This window comes from Mytilus californianus, unplaced genomic scaffold (assembly GCF_021869535.1).
Source record: "Mytilus californianus isolate M0D057914Y unplaced genomic scaffold, xbMytCali1.0.p SCAF_4, whole genome shotgun sequence".
In the NCBI taxonomy this organism is placed as follows: Eukaryota; Metazoa; Mollusca; class Bivalvia; order Mytilida; family Mytilidae; genus Mytilus; species Mytilus californianus.
Genome location: NW_026262690.1, coordinates 43256924 through 43278233, shown reverse-complemented (window position 1 = coordinate 43278233; position 21310 = coordinate 43256924). Strand labels below are relative to the sequence as shown.

The window sequence follows — 21310 nt, the reverse complement described above, 5'->3', positions numbered from 1 at the left end:
CTGGGACTATGCCATGCCAGGCGCCTGTGGTGATTAATAAACTTTGAAAAATATCTCAGCCCGTCCGGCCGTCTATAATCTGCTATTTTACCAATATTTTGATTTCTCTTGGGAATCAAACTTATTGAGTATACCACTAGAGATATCCTATAGGATAGATATCCTATAGGATTGCCTATCGCCGGTATGGGTATGTAATTATAAGTTGTTCCAAAGAGTTATGTTCCGCTGACTGAAAAGTTCAATTATCCGTAATAGAAGTTGATGACAAATGACTTAATTTCTCTCCTGGTGTGTCATTTTTATGTTTGAAAAGTTTTATTTCACCGTCCTTACATTTTTTACATATTTCTCACCTGTACGATTACAGGTAGAAACGTATATCGAAGGTGAAGGACGTTACTGGAGAAAAGTTGAAGTTCTAAAGCAAAGGATGCAATCATGAAAAAAGTTTACTGGTGGTAGTGCATGAAATAAACGACAAGTCACTGGTGGTCAAGTATTTGTAAATTAACGAAGCTTTGAAAATCTTTAGCTAACAAATATGCGACGAAAAAACAAAAATCGTGAATCGGAGATTGTAAACACTGAGTCAAGGGACACAACTCTATCAAAACTTCTAGGTGTTTATATACTCGTTTGTTTTGTTGTTTCTGCATCTTGGGCCATTGGACATTACCAGTGTTCATTTTTGTGGGTATTTTTGTTGATCAGTGGGTTGTTTGTATTATGGAAGACCAAACTAACGAATATTGTGCAAAACAGAATGTACCAAGAGGAACTAAGAATTCACAGAAAGAGAGCACTGAGACAGAGTGAAACAGCAGAATGGCTCAACTTTATTATAAATAGATGGTAAGGAATATCTAATAGAATATTAAGCTATTTTTTAACGCGTATGGAATCCTAAATTTATACTAGCATACCAGAGACAGTTTGTATTAGTATACTGTAAATTCAGAAATTATTGTGAGGTTTTTATTATTGCGACAAATGCGACAGAGTTGTAAACTCAATAATTTAAACTCGCATTTTGAAATATTTTATATGAACTAAACAGGATTTTTCTCAAAATCATAAAAATTTAAATCGCATTTAATTCTAAAATGACAAAATCGCAATAATAAATGCACGCAATAATTTCTGAATTTACAGTATAATTATGTTCTGCATGCTTTGTCCTGTTTATATACATCTTACCGCTATTTAGTCCTATCCGGAAAAAAACCAGTTGGACAACTTCCCAGGTCAAGTGTCACAAAAAAAAGGTCATTAGTAATGAGCTGAAAGAAGAAAAAGGTTTAGAAAGTGAACACTTAAAAATTTTGATAGATTAAATCCAATTTTTTGAAACACAATTATAATTAAAGTCATAAAAGTGCTTTGTTTGAAGTGTTTTATGGTGGTTTAAACCTGTCTCTTTGACAAGTTTTATGCACAATACATTGTTTAAACAGGGCCCCAGAAAGCTTCAACTGGATTGTGAGGTCATGCAAAAGTTGTGTAATTTCATAACTATCCGAATATTGGAATAAATAGCGATAAGGTGTATTACTCAAATAGAAGATACTTTATTCAAAACTAATGGGCTCACAAGGGGCAACATGAGATTATCATAATAAACAAACAATTAAACAAATACAAAATAACAATACTGAAGGAAAAAATTGCTTGATTGATAAAATATAAAAATGAGAAATGAAAAAAACCGCAGAAACTTCATACATGTATATTATTAATGATGATTAATGTGTCTGGTACATGTACATATACATGAATATGTTTTATATGTACATGTATTTGTTCATTTTGTTACTATTCTATGATTGATTATGTTATGTTTTTTTTTTTTATCTAAATCAGTTAAAAGAGCTTATACATGTATATATAGAAATAATTTTCTATGTTATGCATTATACATTGCATATATAATAGACCTGACTTAAAAAGCTCACATGTAACTTAAAGTTAATGAAAATAATATAAATTTAGAGTAAGGTTTTCTTATACAATTGGCAATAACATCATAAGAACATTAGTTCTTTAACCGACTGATATATAACTACATAACAAAATCAAGCCTAGAATAGCAGCAAATACATATATTATAAAACACATACAAGCAATAAAGGTTAATTATTCCAACGTTTATATGTTTATTCATATTGATATACTAATTAAAGACCTGTGATCACTAGCTAATAGCCTTAATCATTTGATTTGTGTAAAAACATCTGAATGTATATATGCCAAGGGATGTTAAACCGTAAAAGTACTAATGTATGAGAAATATATCATTATTGCACCTACATGTATACTTGACCACCTTGGATCTGCCATTGATATTTGCCTTGTTACTGTGTTCTGCCTGAGGGTTCATTGGATGTTTCACCTTTGCTAGACTGTTTACATGCCCGGTTTTTCCTATGTTTTAAACCCTAATTTCAAGATTTTTAAAGTCCCTTGCCTAACTACCACCCTCCCCATGATGTTGCAGTTCTCTGTTTCTAAATACAAATTTTATCTGTACCGATATATGTCCTTATATCAACAGGTTCTTAAATTATCTAGTTTTATAGATATAAATTTATTTTGCTGCAGTCTTAGAGTTTCATACATGTATTTGAATGTTACATACATGTATATATGATCATTATAAACATTTTACTTTCAGGTGGGTGTTTAATGCTGATACTATTGAAGAAGTAGTGAAGAAGAGACTTGAAGACAGATTATATGCAATAAAACCTTCTTATTTAGGTAGCATCAATTTACTTCATATTATTCTATTATATCTTTGTTATTGAATTATAAAGTTTCTGAATGTTTGTTTGTCATTGTATTTCAAAGTATTAGTATGGTAGTGTTTTTCACTATAAACATGAGTATAGACCAAATTTATTCAATTTTCTCTTTTATAAATATTCTTATTTTCAAGGATTTATATAGTGCTAATAGTACTGTATAAATCCTTGTGTGAGTGAATTAAATATCTGGCAGTCCTTCGAAAAAATAGAACTATTCAATTAAGAGAAAAGTAAATGTAATTGCAATAAATTAAGATTTTAAAATTTAAGTTACTGTATATATCATGTATATAAATGAATGTACCCCGTAATCATTTTTGTCTGTTCAAAACAAAAAAATTTAACAAACATATCAATATCTGTTATTATATTATTACAAAAAAAAAAACATGAATTGTGTAGTGAAATATGAAAACATAATCTTTATCTGCTGGATGTTGAACAATCATTCATACATCCATCTTAATCTTTATTGCTATACAAGGGAGATAATTTTCACCTCACTATTATTTCTAATATTGAGTTTTCTAAATTTTTTAATTATTTTATTTATAGATAAACTTAATTTAGAAGTCTTTACTTTTGGTGACCACACTCCCTCCATAAAATATGTCCGTACCTTTGAGTACATGGATGGAGTGCCAGGAGGCAGAAAACCAGTTTCATGGGTTAATATTAACACACCACCTACAGGACTTGACAGAGTGTCATCATATCAACTTGTATGTGAAGTTGATACTCAAAATCTATTGGACCAGTTCCAGATGGTATTTGCTGCTAGAGTGGGTCAAGGAAGGTAGAAATAGTTTATCTAAATTTTTAAATGAATATTATACTGGAGTTTCATAGTGTACCAATTTTGATAATTGTTAGTTTCTGGGGTTGAATACGAATTATCTAGAAGTTTGTACAATTTCATAATATACAGTTTTTAGATCACCTGGACCAAAGGGCCAGTGTGAGCTGTTTTCATCAGGTGGCATCCTTTGTTAACGTTTACAAAAATCTTCTCGTCTCAGACTACTGGGCAATTTGGAGCAAAAGTCAGTTGCAATCATCCTTAGAGGCTTAGATCATCTAGTTTAAAAAAGATTTTTGATGATCCCACCTACAAACAAACATGGCCACCATGTTTAAAAATAGAACATACAAGTGATCATTTAAAATCTTACAATCTTTATCGATAGAGAAGACATGATGTGACAAAAATGTTCACTATGATAATATCTACCTACTGTCTATTTTTAACTAATGGTGCATAAGACTTTCACATTTTTGTCTATAATCAAGAAAACTACAATAAATAGATTAACTTACAGCTTTTCTATAAAAGCATGCAAAGCAAACCTTTGATCAACTTGCTTGCTATGTTTGTTTGGATGTTTGTAAACAACAGGTAGGTAGTCTATTTCAGTCTGTTTACTATATACTGGAATTTGATTGGACAATAAACATTAACTTCATTTAAATGTTAAGTTTCACATTGTATGTCAATTTTTATTGTCCAATCAAATACCAGTATATATTAAACAGACTGAAACTCTGCCTACCCTTTTGTTTACTAACATCCAAGCAAACATAGCAAGCAAGTCGATCAAAGGTTTGCTTTGCATGCTTTTATAGAAAGGCTGTAAAATGGCAAAAATTATCAGCAAGACAAGATCTACATATAAATTGATAAGGACAAAATCATCAGTCAATGTCTTTCAGGAGTTATTACCCTTTAATGACAGTTTTCACCCATTTTTGCATTTTTGACAAAAACTGTTGACTGCGAAAATAAACAGCTAATAAGATCTACAAAGAAGTCTGAATGTCTGAAATAGTCAGACAGCTATTATTTTGAAACTTTAGATTGTAAAAATAATCAGAATTACATAATTTACTAACAAGACAGTACAGTTTACATCTGCAGTCATTTCCTTATTTTTTCCACTTATTGCATTTATGGCATAAACTTTACTTGATAGAGAGAAATTTTTGACAAACAGCAAATAATGATAAGCAAAAGATAAGATCCACAAATAGATTAAAATTAGGAAGTGGTCAGTAACTCCTTAAAGGAGTTATTGCCCTTAAATGATAATTTTTTTTCAAGTTTTAAGAATTTTTTGAAGGCAAGTCCAAGGATTAGTCATTTTTGGCCATGACGAGTCCAACAGTGAGAATATGAAATTGTATTGCTATATAATGTATTATTTCAATCCACAAAACCAAATAGAACTAGGAAAATGACATTCAATTTAGATTTTTTTAGATTTTAGTTATAAAATGATGACATATGCGCTCAGTTGACTCAACATTTTACAATCTTGATGCATCTTTGGACTCACCAGTTTTGAAAAATGATATGTTCATACAGATTTTCATGAGTCCAGGAGTCACAGACTCTCCTTAGTGAGAACACTGGTAATTTTGTTTGTAGTTGGCTACTATAATTCTCAACTGAATGGGTTATAGTATTTAGAAATATTTGTTTACAGGGCCAGTTTAGGATTTAAAATAGCAGTCGAACAACTGAGAATGTCTGGAATTCTACAGATTGTTTTACACATGTCAAAAGACATTCCATTCCCTCACATATCAAAAGCCAGTTTGTCATTCATTGATAAGTAAGTATAAACATTATTTATTATTGGTAATATGTTTTAGCCACTAGTGTTTTTGTTATATACAGTCAGCGAGAGAACATATTGTATACAATATCAGTGTATTTCTGTTTATCTATCCATCTAAAAATAACTCTAGTTAACTTTAACAGTATTTTCATGATCTAAAGACAGTATCCAGTGCAAAATTTAGAAAATATTTTTCACCCCCAATTTCCTGAATTTTACTGATACATGTAAATGGACTTAATTTTTGTTGAAAGTTAAAATTTAGATACAGTCTGGAGTTAACATTTCTTAGACATCAATAACTTTGTCAATCCTTTTAAGAATCTAAAGAAACTTTGGCTGAGTCTTTTTGTTGAGCCTGCAACATTTATGTCATGAAATCGAGACATAGCGATCCTAGATTCCAGCGTCGGCGGCATCAACATTTAGGTTCAGTCTGTGGTTAAAGTTTTTTTAACGTCAATAACTTGGTCAAACCATCATGGAAATTTATGATTAAAATACAGTATCCAGAGCAAAATTTTGAAAATATTTATTTAAAATATATTTTTTCATTTTCAGTATTTTTCTGATAGATGGACTTAGTTTTTTACAGTTAAAATTTACAGACAGTCTTGGATTACATTTTTTTGACATGATAAATTTGTAAACCTTTATGGATGTTATGAAACTTTGACAGAAGCTAATCTTCAAGACCATGAAATAGTATCTAAAGAAAAAGTTTTTTAAAATTCTGTGTTTACTCATAAATGGACTCACTTTTTAAGTCAACTTTACACTTTTACACTGACAGCAGCAATCACATGTGAGACACAGGGTTCTGCCGAACCCCTTACAAATTTTTTATGATAAAAGTTTGAAGCAAAAAATTTGAAATGTTTTTTATTATTTATATAATGATTGAAGAAAAATTTGACTCAGACTAGAAATATTAATTTGTTTACCAGTTGTGTATTCATTTTGCCATTTATCTTTGTATAGACCTGAGGTACAGTTCAATCTGAATGTTCTGAAAGCAGTGAACCTTACAGAGTTACCATTGTTAAAGAATTGGATATATGATCAGGTGATGGATGGATTGGCTAAAGGTAACACTGCTATCTTCTATTCATGATATACTGTGGATTAAATTAATTTTTTTAGTACAAATTTTTGTGAATTGAGTAAAACTTGCATTTTCTTGGATATTTTCTTGGTTTGCCATCTTCTGCATATAAGACTTGAAAATTCATAAATTGTTGAACATTTAATTTCGTGATTCACCTGTACCCAATGAAATCCATAAAAATTGGTATCACAGGAATAAAAATGAATCCACAGTACGTTAAGTATTGTACAAGTATTTGTAGATTTCATTAAAATATAAAGTTCTTGAAGAATATTTAAAGAAAATATCCCTTTAAGTAATTACTTGTAGAAAAAGGCAAGATTAAACGGGCATTAGCTGTCAAATTTATGTTCATTGATTTGACTCAAATTCTCATATTTGATTTAAAACATACTAAAACGTATATCCAAATTATAAAAATTCTAAAATGAATAATTTACGATGCATGTACTCGATAATATGTATCAGCATTTCAAGAGTATTTTAGTCTAGGAACCATCTAATTAACCATCGTGGTGACCTCCGAAGACTACCGACGGTCATATAATCTGATATAAACATAAATATATATAGATAGTGAACACATGCAATTGGATTTTTCTAGGTCTGTTTGATTTCATATTAAAGGTTAAAACAAATGTTAATCAATGTTTTTACCTGTATAAGAATGAGTTTTTGTGGATCGAATCAGTCAACCAAATAGTTTAGCCTTGTTTCACTTTCAATGTTGACATTCTTTTCCTTTTAATAGCTGAACACGCCTTGTTTATGCGTAACACATCTCCTGCCAAGGGGTTAAATTGAAGGTCACATGAATACGGATTCAATGAGGTCGAATTATTCACTTGCAAGTTAATAATACATCAGCAATGTTTCTTAGCTGATTTTGAAAAAATTGAACCAAACTGGCTGCTAAAAGCCAATTGTTATTTAACTATTTCACTTTCATTAATGATTGAACCAAAAAAAAAATCATATTTTAATTTTTTTTATAATTTGTAGCTAATGCCCCTTTAGCATAACTTATTGTATTCGCTTTGAAGCCTTCAATACCTCTTCTTTTGTTTTAATTATAGCTGTATAAGGACAACTGTTTAAACAATGACAAACAAGTTAATAACCTGATGTTCAGTGGTTGTTGTTTGTTGATGTGGTTCCTTAGTGTTTTTCGTTTCTCGTTTTTTATAAAGATTAGACCGTTGGTTTTTCTGTTTGAATGGTTTTACACTAGTCATTTTTGGGGCCCTTTATAGCTTGCTGTTCGGTGTGAGCCAAGGCTCCGTGTTGAAGGCCGTACTTTGACCTATAATGGTTTACTTTTACAAATTGTGACTTGGATGGAGAGTTGTCTCATTGGCACTCATACCACATCTTCTAATATCTAATTACATTAAATTGTCGTTTCAGCCATGGTAGATCCTGGACAGATAAACATTCCTATATCTAGAGTCGGTGCTGTACAGTTAAAGAAACCAGGGGGAATCAAAGCACAGAAATTAGGTATATGGTCATTTTATAGTTGAAACTTAACAGAAACAAATGAATTGGTTAACCATTCTAATATTACCAACAAAGCTTATATATTTTAGCAATGGTCTTTTGCACCATAATATGTCTACCAAATTGGAGTATGTATTATCTGTGTTATTTTTCTCCAAAATATACATTGCCAGACCAGAGCACTGATTATGGAGAGCAACAAGCAATAATAAGAGAACAAGTCTCTTTTACAAAATTTGTTCACATTTCTTACATGTTTTTTCTTGACAAAGTAAAGGGTGCCCTAATTTATTTTCAAATTCTGTAATTATTTTAATTATTTACCTAATCAATATTATTATGCAATTTTAATGAATATAGGAATTATCGGTATGAATAAAAGGTGATGTTGGGTAAACATCAACAAGACAGCAACCCAAAGTCATCTACAATGAAAGGACATCTGTGTGTCATTTTCAAGATTAATAATTTTTCTGTTAACACTTTTTTTGCATGTGGTCAATTATATTTCAATATTACCTAGAGCTATTTATAAAATTGACATTTTTTGAAATCCAATTTGCTAAAGTGGAACTTAGGTCAATGTAAGATGAAGTCAGCTTAACCAAGTTGTATCATCCGAACATTTAAACAACTAAGAAGAGTCTTCAAAAAGTTTAATTCAAATTAAAAATTGTGAACACACAAACTATTCAGGCTGTACATAATGTTTATCCAATCAATTCAGTATGAAGTAAAATATATGATTTTTGATTTTTTGGCTTACAGCACAAGGAGTTCTGACGATACATATTGTAGGGAATCCAATAAAGAATGGAGGTATTTTAGTATTTATTACGTAATATAAACAACAATTTATAGTGATAAGAATATTAATGTGAAGTTATTGATTTTTAAAATTAATCATTAATGTGTAATATAGTGTATCTAGACAATTTCCATGTGTATTGACAAGGTCTATCACAAATAGATAGATTTAATTGCACTTTGGATTTTTGTCATTTATTTCATAAAAAAAGTAAAATAACAAAAATACTGAACCTCAAGGAAAATTCAAAATTGTAAGTCCTTTATCAAATGGCAAAATCAAAAGCTCAAACACATCAAACGAATGGAAAACAACTATCATATTCCTGACTTGGTACAGGCATTTCCTTATATAGAATGACAGAATCCAGACTTGAACCTTTATTATGGTATTCATAGGTTTAAGTGATCTGTACAGATATGTAATCTGCTCATAGCTTCAAGTGAACACTATTTTTATCATGTAAAAAAAAAAGAGAATAGATTGAGGTCATTTTGTATTTAACTATATATAGGCATTAGACGTAAATGAAATAAGAAACCAAAACTGACCAAGTTTTTTTTTAAATTGTAGATACTGAAGATGTGCGTTACTCTACATTAAGACTTGGAGAACAGAAACGTACAACACATGATGAGTTGGCCATCAATGACTGGGATGATATCTGTTCATTCTTTGTTTATGATCTCAAAAAAGAAAAGGTACGATATAATGTTCCACACAAGGATCCGGAAATTTTTCCACACAATTTCGGTCATTTTGAGATGATTGAAAAGTTGGTGCCCCTTTCCAAATAATTTGTCGATGTCAACTTGAGTCTTGACTAGATTCCTAGCATCAACGAACTTGTATTGCTGTTTCATTGCATTTACTAAGTAAATGTCTTACCATTACCATGAAGAACAGTTTAGGGAAGGCAATAGTTTAAAATTGAAATGATTTTAATGACTCAAAATGGTAAATCTCTCAGACATTGCTTATGTTTCTTTCGATTTGACAAAAGTTAAAACCGGAAGTTTGCGATAAAGTTAAAGTACGAATAATTCCGGATTCATTTCCGGGATTTGTTTTGTTTATCAAATTGACAGGCTTTTTATGTTTTTTTTTATTTTATTACCTTTAATAGTGTTTGAATGTAACAGACAATAGTTGCACTCGTTTAATTTAGCATGAAATCAATTTGCATTTTTCGATTAAATATTAAATTTGCTGAAGACAATTTCACGCATGCGTATTATATAGTAAAATAAGCACATGAAAAAATACTTTTTTCTCCGTAAATTTAGGTTTAATTTTTAAATCAGATTTGATGATTGTCTTTGCTGAAAAGTAATTAAATAATGAATACACTTGTCAGGGAATTTCAATTTTTGTTAAGATATTATTCTTAGCTTGTGATCGCTGTCAGGTGTGAATTAAAACCACATGTAAAAAGTGATTAGCGATCATTAGCCAATGTTTCCCGGAGGCATTGATATAGATATTAGGAGGGCCCTCAAGATTATCAAACTACTGGAGTGGCAGTTTTATTACAGGAAAGGGATTATAAACAAAAACAAGTGATCACAACTTACACAAGACAGTGCAAAATGGCGATTAAGAAATCCGATTTCAAACATTGAGTCAATGAAATGACCGAAATTACTTCTTTAAAAAAATAAAATTTGTCCTAAATCCCAATTACTCGTTTAGGACAAATAGTTTCATCTTAGGACATGACTGGCATATATGACCGTTTCCGGACCCTTGGTTCCACATAAAGATGTCAATGACATCACTATAGTCACAAAAAATATATTGTTATTACTTTTAGGAGTAATAAGCATACATGTATATGTATAGGTTATCTGTATGTGTTTTGATGGACATTTTTGGCCTGGTTGGACATATTTTAATAAAGTAATGAAATTTTCATTTCTCTACTTTGTTAGTCTTTATTGCAATGTAAAAGTTTAAGTATGTATAGAATGTTTTTCCTTTAAAACTGAATGTTTTTTATCCACTGAATATTTATTTATTTTGAAAATGAAAATTTTATTTTTCAGATAACATTAAAAAGTAAATGTCACAGACTGTTGAGTAATGTCACACTACAACAACATGTAATAGAGTTGTCTTCCTTACCATTTAATCTACAACAAAAGTAAGTACATATATTACATCTTAACTTACCAATTTTTTGGCTCCAAAGAGTTAAAAATTAAATCAGAAATGCTGAATGAGAGGAGAAGATGCTTTAGATGTATATGTATTTTACTTTGATTAATTATAACTGGGTCTATACCACTGCTAGTGAAGTCCCTGAAAGGAAACTTTTACCCAGTACTCAACATTGCAGGCATTTGTTATGATTTATTATTTTCCTGTGACTTAAATAGCTAAAGGTACAGCATATTCATTGTAATCAGACAGTGACATTAAATGATTGAAAAACTTGAATAAAGCTTTATATTTCAAAAGTTTGAATATAGATATTTTGTACAGCAGTTTCTGCCTTTATGCCTTTATGCCATCACTGATTGCCATTATGAGTGTAATAATGTATTCTTGCACACACTAGATCACATTGATCATGTGGAAATCTGAATGAGCAAGTTAAGACTTTTTCATTGCCATTTCATTCTTTAGTTATTTCCTGATGAAGTCAAAATATTTTTTTGGGGGGTAGTTTTTGTCGAGCCTGCGACTTTTGTCGCAGAAAGCTCGACATAGGGATAGCGATCAGGCAGTGGCAGCGGCGGCAACGTTAGCTAACTTCTTAAAAGCTTTATATTTTAGAAAGTAGAAGACCTGGATGCTTCATACTTTGTATATAGATGCCTTATGTTATGAAGTTTCCGTCTGTCATATGTCCATTGTCCTTGACCTCATTTTCATGGTTCAATGACTACTTGAAAAAAAGTCAACATTTTTTGTAATGATAATTTCTTTCTTATTATGAGTAATAGGATAACTATATTTATTATGTGCGTACCTTGCAAGGTCCTCATGCCTGTCAGACAATTTTCATTTGACCTTGACCTCATTTAATGGATCAGTGAACAAGGTTAAGTTGTGGGTCAAGTCCATATATCAGATACTATAAGCAGTAGGTCTACTATATTTGGTATATGGAATGATTGTAAGGTGAACTGTCCAACTGGTAGGTGTCATCTGCCCTTGACCTCATTTTCATGGTTCAGTGGTCAAAGTTAAGTTTTTGAGTTTTGGTCTTTTTTTCTAATACTATATGCAATAGGTCAACTATATTTGGTGTATGGAAATATTTTATGATGTACATGTCAGTCTCGCAGGTTTTATTTGACCTTGACCCCATTTTCACAAGTCATTTCTCAGTGTTTAGTTTTTATACGACCGCAAAAAAATTTTTGTGGTCGTATATTGGTATGACGTTGGCGTCGTCCGGCGTCGTCCGAAGACACATTGGTTTTCGCACTCTAACTTTAGTTTAAGTGAATGGATCTCTATGAAATTTTACCACAAGGTTCAATACCTCAAAAGAAAGGTTGGGATTGATTTTGGGGGTTATGGTACCAACAGTAAAGGAATTAGGGGCCAAAAAGGGGCCAAAAATAAGCATTTTTGTAACTTCCAGACATAACTTGTGTGTTAGTGTATGGATCTCTGTGACATTGTACCACAAGGTTCCATATCACAAAAGGAATGCTGGGATTGATTTTGGGGGTAATTGCCTCAAAATTTTAGGAATTAGGGGCCAAAAAAGGGGCAAAAAACAAGCATTTTTCTAGTTTCATGACAATAACTTGTGTGTAAGTGTATGGATCTTTCTGAAATTGTACTACAAGGTTCCATATCACAAAGGGAAAGCTGGAATTGAGTTTGGGGGTAATTGCCTAAACGTTTAGGAATTGGGGGCCAAAAAGGGGCCAAAAAACACATTTTTCTAGTTTCCAGACAATAACTTGTGTTCAAGTGTATGGATCTCTCTGAAATTGTACTGCAAGGTACCATACCACAAAGGGAAGGCTGGGATTGATGATGGGGGTAATTGCCTCAATATTTTAGGAATTAGGGGCCAGAAAGAGGCAAAAAACAAGCATTTTTCTAGTTTCATGACAATAACTTGTGTGTAAGTGTATGATTCTTTCTGAAATTGTACTACAAGGTTCCATATCACAAAGGGAAAGCTGGGTTTGAGTTTGGGGGTAATTGCCCTAAACGTTTAGGAATTTGGGGCCAAAAAGGGACCAAAAAACACATTTTTCTAGTTTCCAGACAATAACTTGTGTTCAAGTTTATGGATCTCTCTGAAATTGTACTGCAAGGTACCATACCACAAAGGGAAGGCTGGGATTGAGTTTGGGGGTGATGAATCATAAGGGGGTTCAAAAAATTTGGGGGGGGGGTTCCTTTTTATACGCCCGTTTATGGGACGTATTATGGTATACCTCTGTCTGTCCGTCCGTCTGTCCGTCCGTCGTCAACATGTCGGACATTAACTCAAAAATGCTTTAACCAATTTGCATAAAACTTTGGTGAATTGTTTATATCTATTGACGTGAGCTCCCTTTCGTTTTTTATAAATTTTAGATTTTATGTTTCAGAGTTATGGGGTTTTATTCATTAAAAAAAGGGGGATTTTCCAATTTTCGGACAATAACTCAAGAATACTTTCACCAACTTGCAAAAAAATTGTGGTGAATTGTTTATATCTATTGACATGAGCTCCCTTTCGATTTTTATAAATTTTAGATTTTACGTTTCCGAGTTGCAGGGTTTTATTAAAAAAAAAGGGGGATTTTCCAGTTTTCGGACAAATACTCAAAAATGCTTTCAGCAGTTTTTATGAAAATTTGGTGAATTGTTTATATCTATTGATGTAAGCTCCCTTTAGAATTTTATAAATTTTACATTTTACATTTCTGAGTTATGGGGTTTTATTCATTAAAAAAGGGGGATTTTCCAGTTTTCTGACAATAACTCAAAAATGCTGTCAGCAATTCCCATGAAACTTTGGTGAATTGTTTATATTTATTGATGTAAGCTCCTTTTGATTTTCATAATTTTCTAATATGACATTGAGAATTAATTGAACTTTATTTGTTTATAGTCTGACAACAGATTTACTAAGTATTGCGCAACAGCACAGTGTATTGCACAACAGCAAGAAATCTTTAATTGAATATAAATTCAATTCATATAACCAATTTCAAGTTCTTTGACTACATTTATTCAGAAACCTGTAATATGTCAAATATTTAATTACAATCCAAATTCAGACCTGTATCAAGTTTGAATATTGTGTCCATTTTTGCCCCAACTGTTCAGGGTTGGACCTCTGCGGGCGTATCCAGCTGCGCTCAGCGAAGCAGTTTATTTTTTCTTTTTTTCCTTTTTTTTTCTTTTAAAATTTTCCATTTTAAGTTGGTTATTTCTGATTTATATTTAAAAGCAAATAATAATGATATGGTAGGAGATACACACCAAACAGGATGTGTAAATTATTATATAATAAGTATTGTGCAATAGCAAGAAATTTTCAATTGCACAGTATTGCACAATAGCAAGAAATCTTCAATTGCACAGTATTGTGCAATAGCAAGAAATCTTCAATTGCACAGTATTGCGCAATAGCAAGAAATATCCAATAGCACAATATTGCGCAATAGCAAGAAATTGTCAATTGTACAGTATTGCGCAATAGCAAGAAATATTTAATTGCACATTATTGTGCAAAAGAAGATACTTCGTATAAATTGCTTATTTCTTGACCAATTTCAATGGGGTTCTTTACTATGCTGAATCTAACCGTGTATTTAGTTTTTGGATTTTGGGCCCCGTTTTTAAATTGGTCCACATTGAGGTCAAAAGGGTCCAAAATTAAACTTTGTTTGATTTCATCAAAAATTGAATTATTGGGGTTCTTTAATATGCCGAATCTAACCGTGAATTTAGATTCTTAATTTTTGGTTCCGTTTTCAAATTGGTCTACATTAAGGTCCAAAGGGTCCAAAATTAAACTTAGTTTGATTTTAACAAAAATTGAATTCTTAGGGTTCTTTGATATGCTGAATCTAAACATGTATTTAGATTTTTGATTATGGGCCCAGTTTTCAAGTTGGTCCAAATCGGGGTCCAAAATTAAACTTTGTTTGATTTCAACAAAAATTGAATATATGGGGTTCCTTGATATGCTGAATCTAACCATGTACTTAGATTTTTGATTTTTGGCCCCGTTATCAACTTTGTTCACATTGAGGTAAAAAGGGTCCAAAATTAAACTTTGTTTGATTTCATCAAAAATTGAATTCTTGGGGTTCTTTGATATGCTGAATCTAACCATGTATTTAGATTTTGGATATTGGACCATAATAGGTGAATGTCCAATTTAAAATTTTTAAGTTCTTAGGTGTAATACCACCATTGATTTTCCCCTATTAGTCTTTGTTAAATTTGCACTTTTCAAAAAATTGTGCAGAATTTATCTTTGTTTCAAATAAAGAAATACTTGGCATGAGTAAAGTTTGATCCTGTCCAGTACTATAGATAAAATTTCACATAACATTTCATTGCATATAAGAAAATAACCATCACTGGAAGTTAACCAATCAAATTTTCCCCCTTTTTTAACCTGTGTACAAGCTTTAGTAACCATGTAACCTCAAGTTTCCAAAATATTCTATAGAAACCCCAAATAAAAAAAAAATGGTACTTTGAAATACCCAAGATATATGTTTATGACCCAGAAATGTTTTACTGCAATGAAATGTAGGATCAATTATCTACAACTGTCAAATTCAAGGGAATATTTTTTTTTCGACCTATTTTCGTATGCAACCGGATGTGACGTACTATGATTTGGTGGTATTACACCTAAAGAAGACTTTTTTGTTAAATTAACTGAATGTGACTTTTTTCCTTTGTAATACTGGTTATTTCAAGCATTCCTGTCAAGTTTTGTCATAATCAGTTCAATAGTTTGAGAAAAATCTAGTATAATGTAAGACGACATCTACAGCGATTCGAGCTAAATTTCTTCGAAAAATCCAAACCAAGCCGCATCATGATAGAATATAGTGTGGACCAATAAATGATCAAATATTTATCTCATCTGCCTACAAACAGTTGAATATGATACAAAAGATGACTTTAGGATGATAAATACTACTAATGGACCTCTTTGTCTTCTTTATAATGTCTCTTTTGGTCCATTTATACCTCTCATTTCCTCAAAATTTCTACTTTATAGGCCAATAAATAAAAATTTTGGGGTAACTTTCACTCATTTATGATAGAAATGTTATAATAAATGATTAATTGAAGTATTCAAGCTAAATGAACAATCCGTATAAAAGTTTACTGTCTCCAAGGAGGTTTCCATAAGTCCTTACGTAAAACTTAAATTTACACCGCATTCCAGAGAGGGACATAAAAAGCTTCTCTTTTGGTGAATAATTTGTTGTTACTGCTTTAAAAATAATTTCCTTTACTTAAAACTATATATTTATTAAAGTATTTCTTAGGAAAAATTTTCTAGTATAGCAGAATATAAGAAAAAAGGAGAAAAAGCTCCCCAAAACTCTAAGTATGGCTTATTCTGTCAACTAATATTCATGGTAAAGTCCTATTTCAAGGACATTTTCTCATAAAATGTGTTTTGGAGACTCAATCCACTCAGAATATTTCATTATTAGTAATATTTCACTTAAATAGCAAGAAATTTTAACACATGAGAGTACTCACAAGGTCAAAGGTGCATGTACAGCTTCCCATTATTAGGTGTAATACCACCATTGATTTTCCCCTATTAGTCTTTGTTAAATTTGCACTTTTCAAAAAATTGTGCAGAATTTATCTTTGTTTCAAATAAAGAAATACTTGGCATGAGTAAAGTTTGATCCTGTCCAGTACTATAGAAAAAATTTCACATAACATTTCATTGCATATAAGAAAATAACCATCACTGGAAGTTAACCAATCAAATTTTCCCCCTTTTTTAACCTGTGTACAAGCTTTAGTAACCATGTAACCTCAAGTTTCCAAAATATTCTATAGAAACCCCAAATAAAAAAAAATGGTGCTTTGAAATACCCAAGATATATGTTTATGACCCAGAAATGTTTTACTGCAATGAAATGTAGGATCAATTATCTACAACTGTCAAATTCAAGGGAATATTTTTTTTCGACCTATTTTCGTATGCAACCGGATGTGACGTACTATGATTTGGTGGTATTACACCTCTTAGACCACATTCATTCTGTGTCAGAAACCTATGCTGTGTCAAATATTTAATCACAATCCAAATGCAAAGCTGTATCAAGCTTGAATGTTGTGTCCATACTTGCCCCAACTGTTCAGGGTTCGACCTCTGCGGTCGTATCAAGCTGCGCCCTGCGGAGCATTTTATTGTGTTTTGGTCTGTTTTTCTTCAACTATAAGCAATAGATTAACTATATTTGTTGTATGGAAGGATTGTAAGGTGTATATGTCTGTCTGGCAGGTATCATCTGACCTTGACCTCATTTTCATGGTTCATTGGTCAATGTTCAGTTTTCATGATTAAGTTTGTTTCTTAGATACTATAAGCAATAGGTCAACTATATTTAATGCATAAATTTATTGTAAGGTGTACATGTCTGTCTGGCATGGTTCATCTGACCTTGACCTCATTTTCATGGTTCATTGGTCAATGTTAAGTTTTCTTGGTTAAGACTGTTTCTTAGAAACTATAAGCAATAGGTCAACTATGTTTGGTTTATTGAATGATTGTAAGGTGAACATGTATTTCTCGTTTTGTTTATCTGACCTTATGTGTTACTTGTAGTAAAGCTTTATATTTAGGACTATCAACATAAAATCAATGGTTAGTAAAGGAGGCGAGACATTTCAGCATGTGCACTCTTGTCTTTCATATTGAAAGTAATTTAATTTGATTGAAAAATCCATAGCTAATGTATTTAAATGGATTGAAATATAGATGCGGTGATCTGCCAAATACCCAGCTTACAGTTATGTGAAATAAAGTGTGAATAGCTTACATGTACATTTAATTTAATGCATAAGACTGGTAAATGAGTAATTCTTTGACAACGAAAACAATTTTAACTAAATGACTCAGTTAATATTATCTTACATTGTAGTAAATAGAAATTGATACACAAATATTTTATTGTTACGATTTCAGTGTAAATACAACCATAGAGAATACTGATGGCAGTACATATGAATTAAAGATGCAGTATACAACACTTCCTCAGATAGATTTAGAAAAACCACCAGATATACAACAATTTGAAAACAGTAAGTTTCTGTGTAATATTACTAACAATTTATCAAGATAAACATTTCATTCATAAAATCAGGAAGAAGATAAATGTTGTAATTACTTTTCAAAATTTATATCTATTTGCTTTTGTACGTAAAAATGTATTATATACTTTAATACTGAATTGATGAATTGAATAAAACAATATGCATGTATTGGGGGAAAACATTGTATAAAAAAAATAATTTTTGAATCATTCATTTTTGTGGAATAAGGAAAAATTTTATTCTCACAGATACTTGATTTTATAGTTATTACAAATTCTGCATACAAGCCAACAGGAAATGTGAAATATGTTGCAGACTTTAATTCATGGTTTACCAATGCCAAAGATATCCACATTAAAAACTACCCTACAAATAATAATGAATCCACAGTATTTGTATAAACTGCTGAAATAGGAAGTAAAGCATTTCTCCTGTTTTGTAATGAGCAAGAATATACTCAAATGACCATCATGCATTATTCTTTATTTGTAAATTTATGTTTTGTTGTTTTTAAAAAATATGACAGATATTTGATCAAGACTGCAAGGAGGACTCCAAGATTATATTTTTCTTTGTAGAAAAATAAGAAATGAACTTTTATAAACTTTTCCATATGAAAAATATGGAACACCATATAAAATATTCTTTCAAGTTTTCTAAGTATGAACAATAACATGCTTTTAAGCTTATATGCTGAATCAATATGCCTTTATTTTAATGTTGTAATTTAACTTTTTTTCAGAATCAGGTGTAATGTATATATGTATCCATGGAGCCAGTAACTTGATAGCTTCAGACAGAAATGGAACCTCTGATCCTTATTGTGTAGCATTCTGTGACAGGAGAAGAGTAAGTTATGGAGAAATATTTATAAGTCTATCTATAACATCCTTTTCTGTTAAGGTACTTAAAAGAGTAGATTCAATAAGGCCCCAATATCTATTTCTAGCTAAAATTGCAAATTAAGATTTGTTGGCCATTATTGCAATGAGTCATAGCTCAAACAATGACTAGATAGGAAATTGGTCTTTTTATTGAAAATTTACATATTAGTTTTCTCTTCATGACACCACGAAAAGCACAAATTTTGGTTTTCCACAAAATTCAATGAAAATAGATCTATTTCTGTTGATTTTTTATGCCTGAAACATATTGCACATAGGTAGACAAAAAAATCTTTTAACATTTGGTTTGTTAAATCAAATTAGCTATCTGACTTGAAATTCTGTTTTGTCTTACCCTACTCTATGTTTCCTAAGCCTGAATGTGGAAGAAATCCAGATGATTTTGACCTATTTGGGGTGTAAATGTCAAAGTTTTATAAGAACAACTCAGCAAAATAGTTCTATTTCCCTTCCTTACATGTCTGTTTATCAACTTAAAATGCTTTTTATCTTGCATTTTTCCATAGACTTTTCTTTACAAAACAATTTTATCAATTTTCTAAATCAATATATATTTATATGTTTTTAAACGTTTTGCTTTATTTTTTGTTGTAGTTACTAACTACACCTTTCGTGAAGAATACATTAACTCCAAGATGGGATTCTAGTGTGGAATTTTTTGTCAAAGATTTTACAAATGTAAGTACAACCCAGTTTACCTTTGTTAAAATCTATGTTTTTAATCAATTAAATCTATATTTCACTGATTTTCTCAAAATACTTTGGAAGAAATGACAGTGGAGTAATTTTTTGTTCAGAGTATTTGATTTCCAAAACTAGTATATATATACCAGTATGTTTGCAATATAAAATTAAGTTAAAGTTCAGTCTTTTCATCATTAACAAGTTTTAAATCATGAAATCTAGGATCCACAGAATCATTTTTTTACAAATAAAAGTACTTCCATGGTGTTGAATGTTAGAACCATATGTTATTTTTATAAGAGATTTTTAATTGTGTGTGTCTTTATTTGTTTAAAGTAACATTGAAAACAACTCAAATACTGCATTGGAGGCACTTTTTTGTCAAACCTTCATTGAGAACTTTTAGGAAAAATTTCTAAAATAAAAATTATCAGAATGAAGTTATGGTTTATTTCAGGTTATGCTGTCCTTTTATGTCTTTGATTGGGATGGAACCAATATTATAGAAGATGACTTCTTAGGATCAGCTTTCTCTACAGTGTCAGAGGTAATTAATATTAAGTCAATGTACAGAAGGACAGCAGGTGTTTATTTGAGGTAACAAATAGTTTTCTACCAAACAAATATTGTGAGTGAAGGTTAGACTGTTTTATAACTGTTTGTACAGTAATAAACAGATCCATATAGAAAATATAAATTAGAAAAAAGTTCTCAGTCTTATAAAAATATAATATATCTGTTATAAATATAATAAATATTTCACTTGTTGTTAAAATATTATAATGGATACACATTTGACCCTACTGGATACTAGCAGTAGGTCAAAAATATGATGTGACGAATGAGGATTAAAATTTTAAACTCATTTGACCCTAGCCAAACCAAAATTGGTGTGCTTGACTTTGATAATATCTATTATATATTTTCATTCTTTTATCAAACAGCTCATTTTCTTTGTACTCAATTTGAAAAGTGAAATTGGACATTTCTTATAATCTGATCATACTAAATAACTTTCATAAACAGAATAATACTAAAACCTAGTTACTAAAATCTGTTGGTATTCAACAAACTCAAATATTTTATATATATGCAGTGTAACTAGTGATTCTTGTGTTAAATGCTGACAAAATGTTTTAGATGAGTTTGTGTTGGAGCAGATGATATTGTCCTTATAACAAATGATTACAACGTCAAGTAGTTGTTTTATAACAAACATGATTAACATGAGATTTTGTCAGAATCAATTTACATTTCAAATCACATAGTGATGTGTAAATTATGCCTTGTCTAGGTTTTGTCAAAATGTGCATGATTTATACACATTTAAAATTGCATAATAATGCTCAATAAAAGTAACAAAACACAATTAGTGATAATGTTTTTTATTTTGTAGTATTAAAGTTGATAAATAAAAACAGTGTATTTATTTGTTGTTTGTTTATTATATTACATGCTCACAATTTACCCATGTCAACATATTCTTTAAACCTATGGCTTTATGATTTACTCCAGAATTATATAAGCATAGTATTTATTATTAATTTACTTATATTGAATGAGGACTTGCTTCTTACAAATTGATTGTGGAAATAAATTTCAAA

The 21310-nt window shown here is 30.7% G+C and overlaps 1 protein-coding gene across 8 annotated transcripts in view; it reads left to right on the top strand.

Annotated features, from left to right (window-relative positions):
* Positions 1-380: 380 nt before the first annotated feature.
* Positions 381-21310, top strand: part of LOC127698326 (uncharacterized) — a 61986-nt gene continuing 41056 nt past the window's right edge. For all 8 annotated transcript variants that reach the window (XM_052201729.1, XM_052201726.1, XM_052201731.1 and 5 more), the window contains exons 1-13: positions 381-855; positions 2675-2760; positions 3363-3603; positions 5291-5419; positions 6407-6513; positions 7941-8033; positions 8802-8852; positions 9415-9542; positions 10887-10984; positions 17990-18105; positions 18860-18966; positions 19617-19700; positions 20164-20253. In XM_052201729.1, the coding sequence (XP_052057689.1) occupies positions 545-855; positions 2675-2760; positions 3363-3603; positions 5291-5419; positions 6407-6513; positions 7941-8033; positions 8802-8852; positions 9415-9542; positions 10887-10984; positions 17990-18105; positions 18860-18966; positions 19617-19700; positions 20164-20253 (1641 nt within the window). In that variant the 5' untranslated portion in view covers positions 381-544. The remainder of the gene's footprint in view (positions 856-2674; positions 2761-3362; positions 3604-5290; positions 5420-6406; positions 6514-7940; positions 8034-8801; positions 8853-9414; positions 9543-10886; positions 10985-17989; positions 18106-18859; positions 18967-19616; positions 19701-20163; positions 20254-21310) is intronic.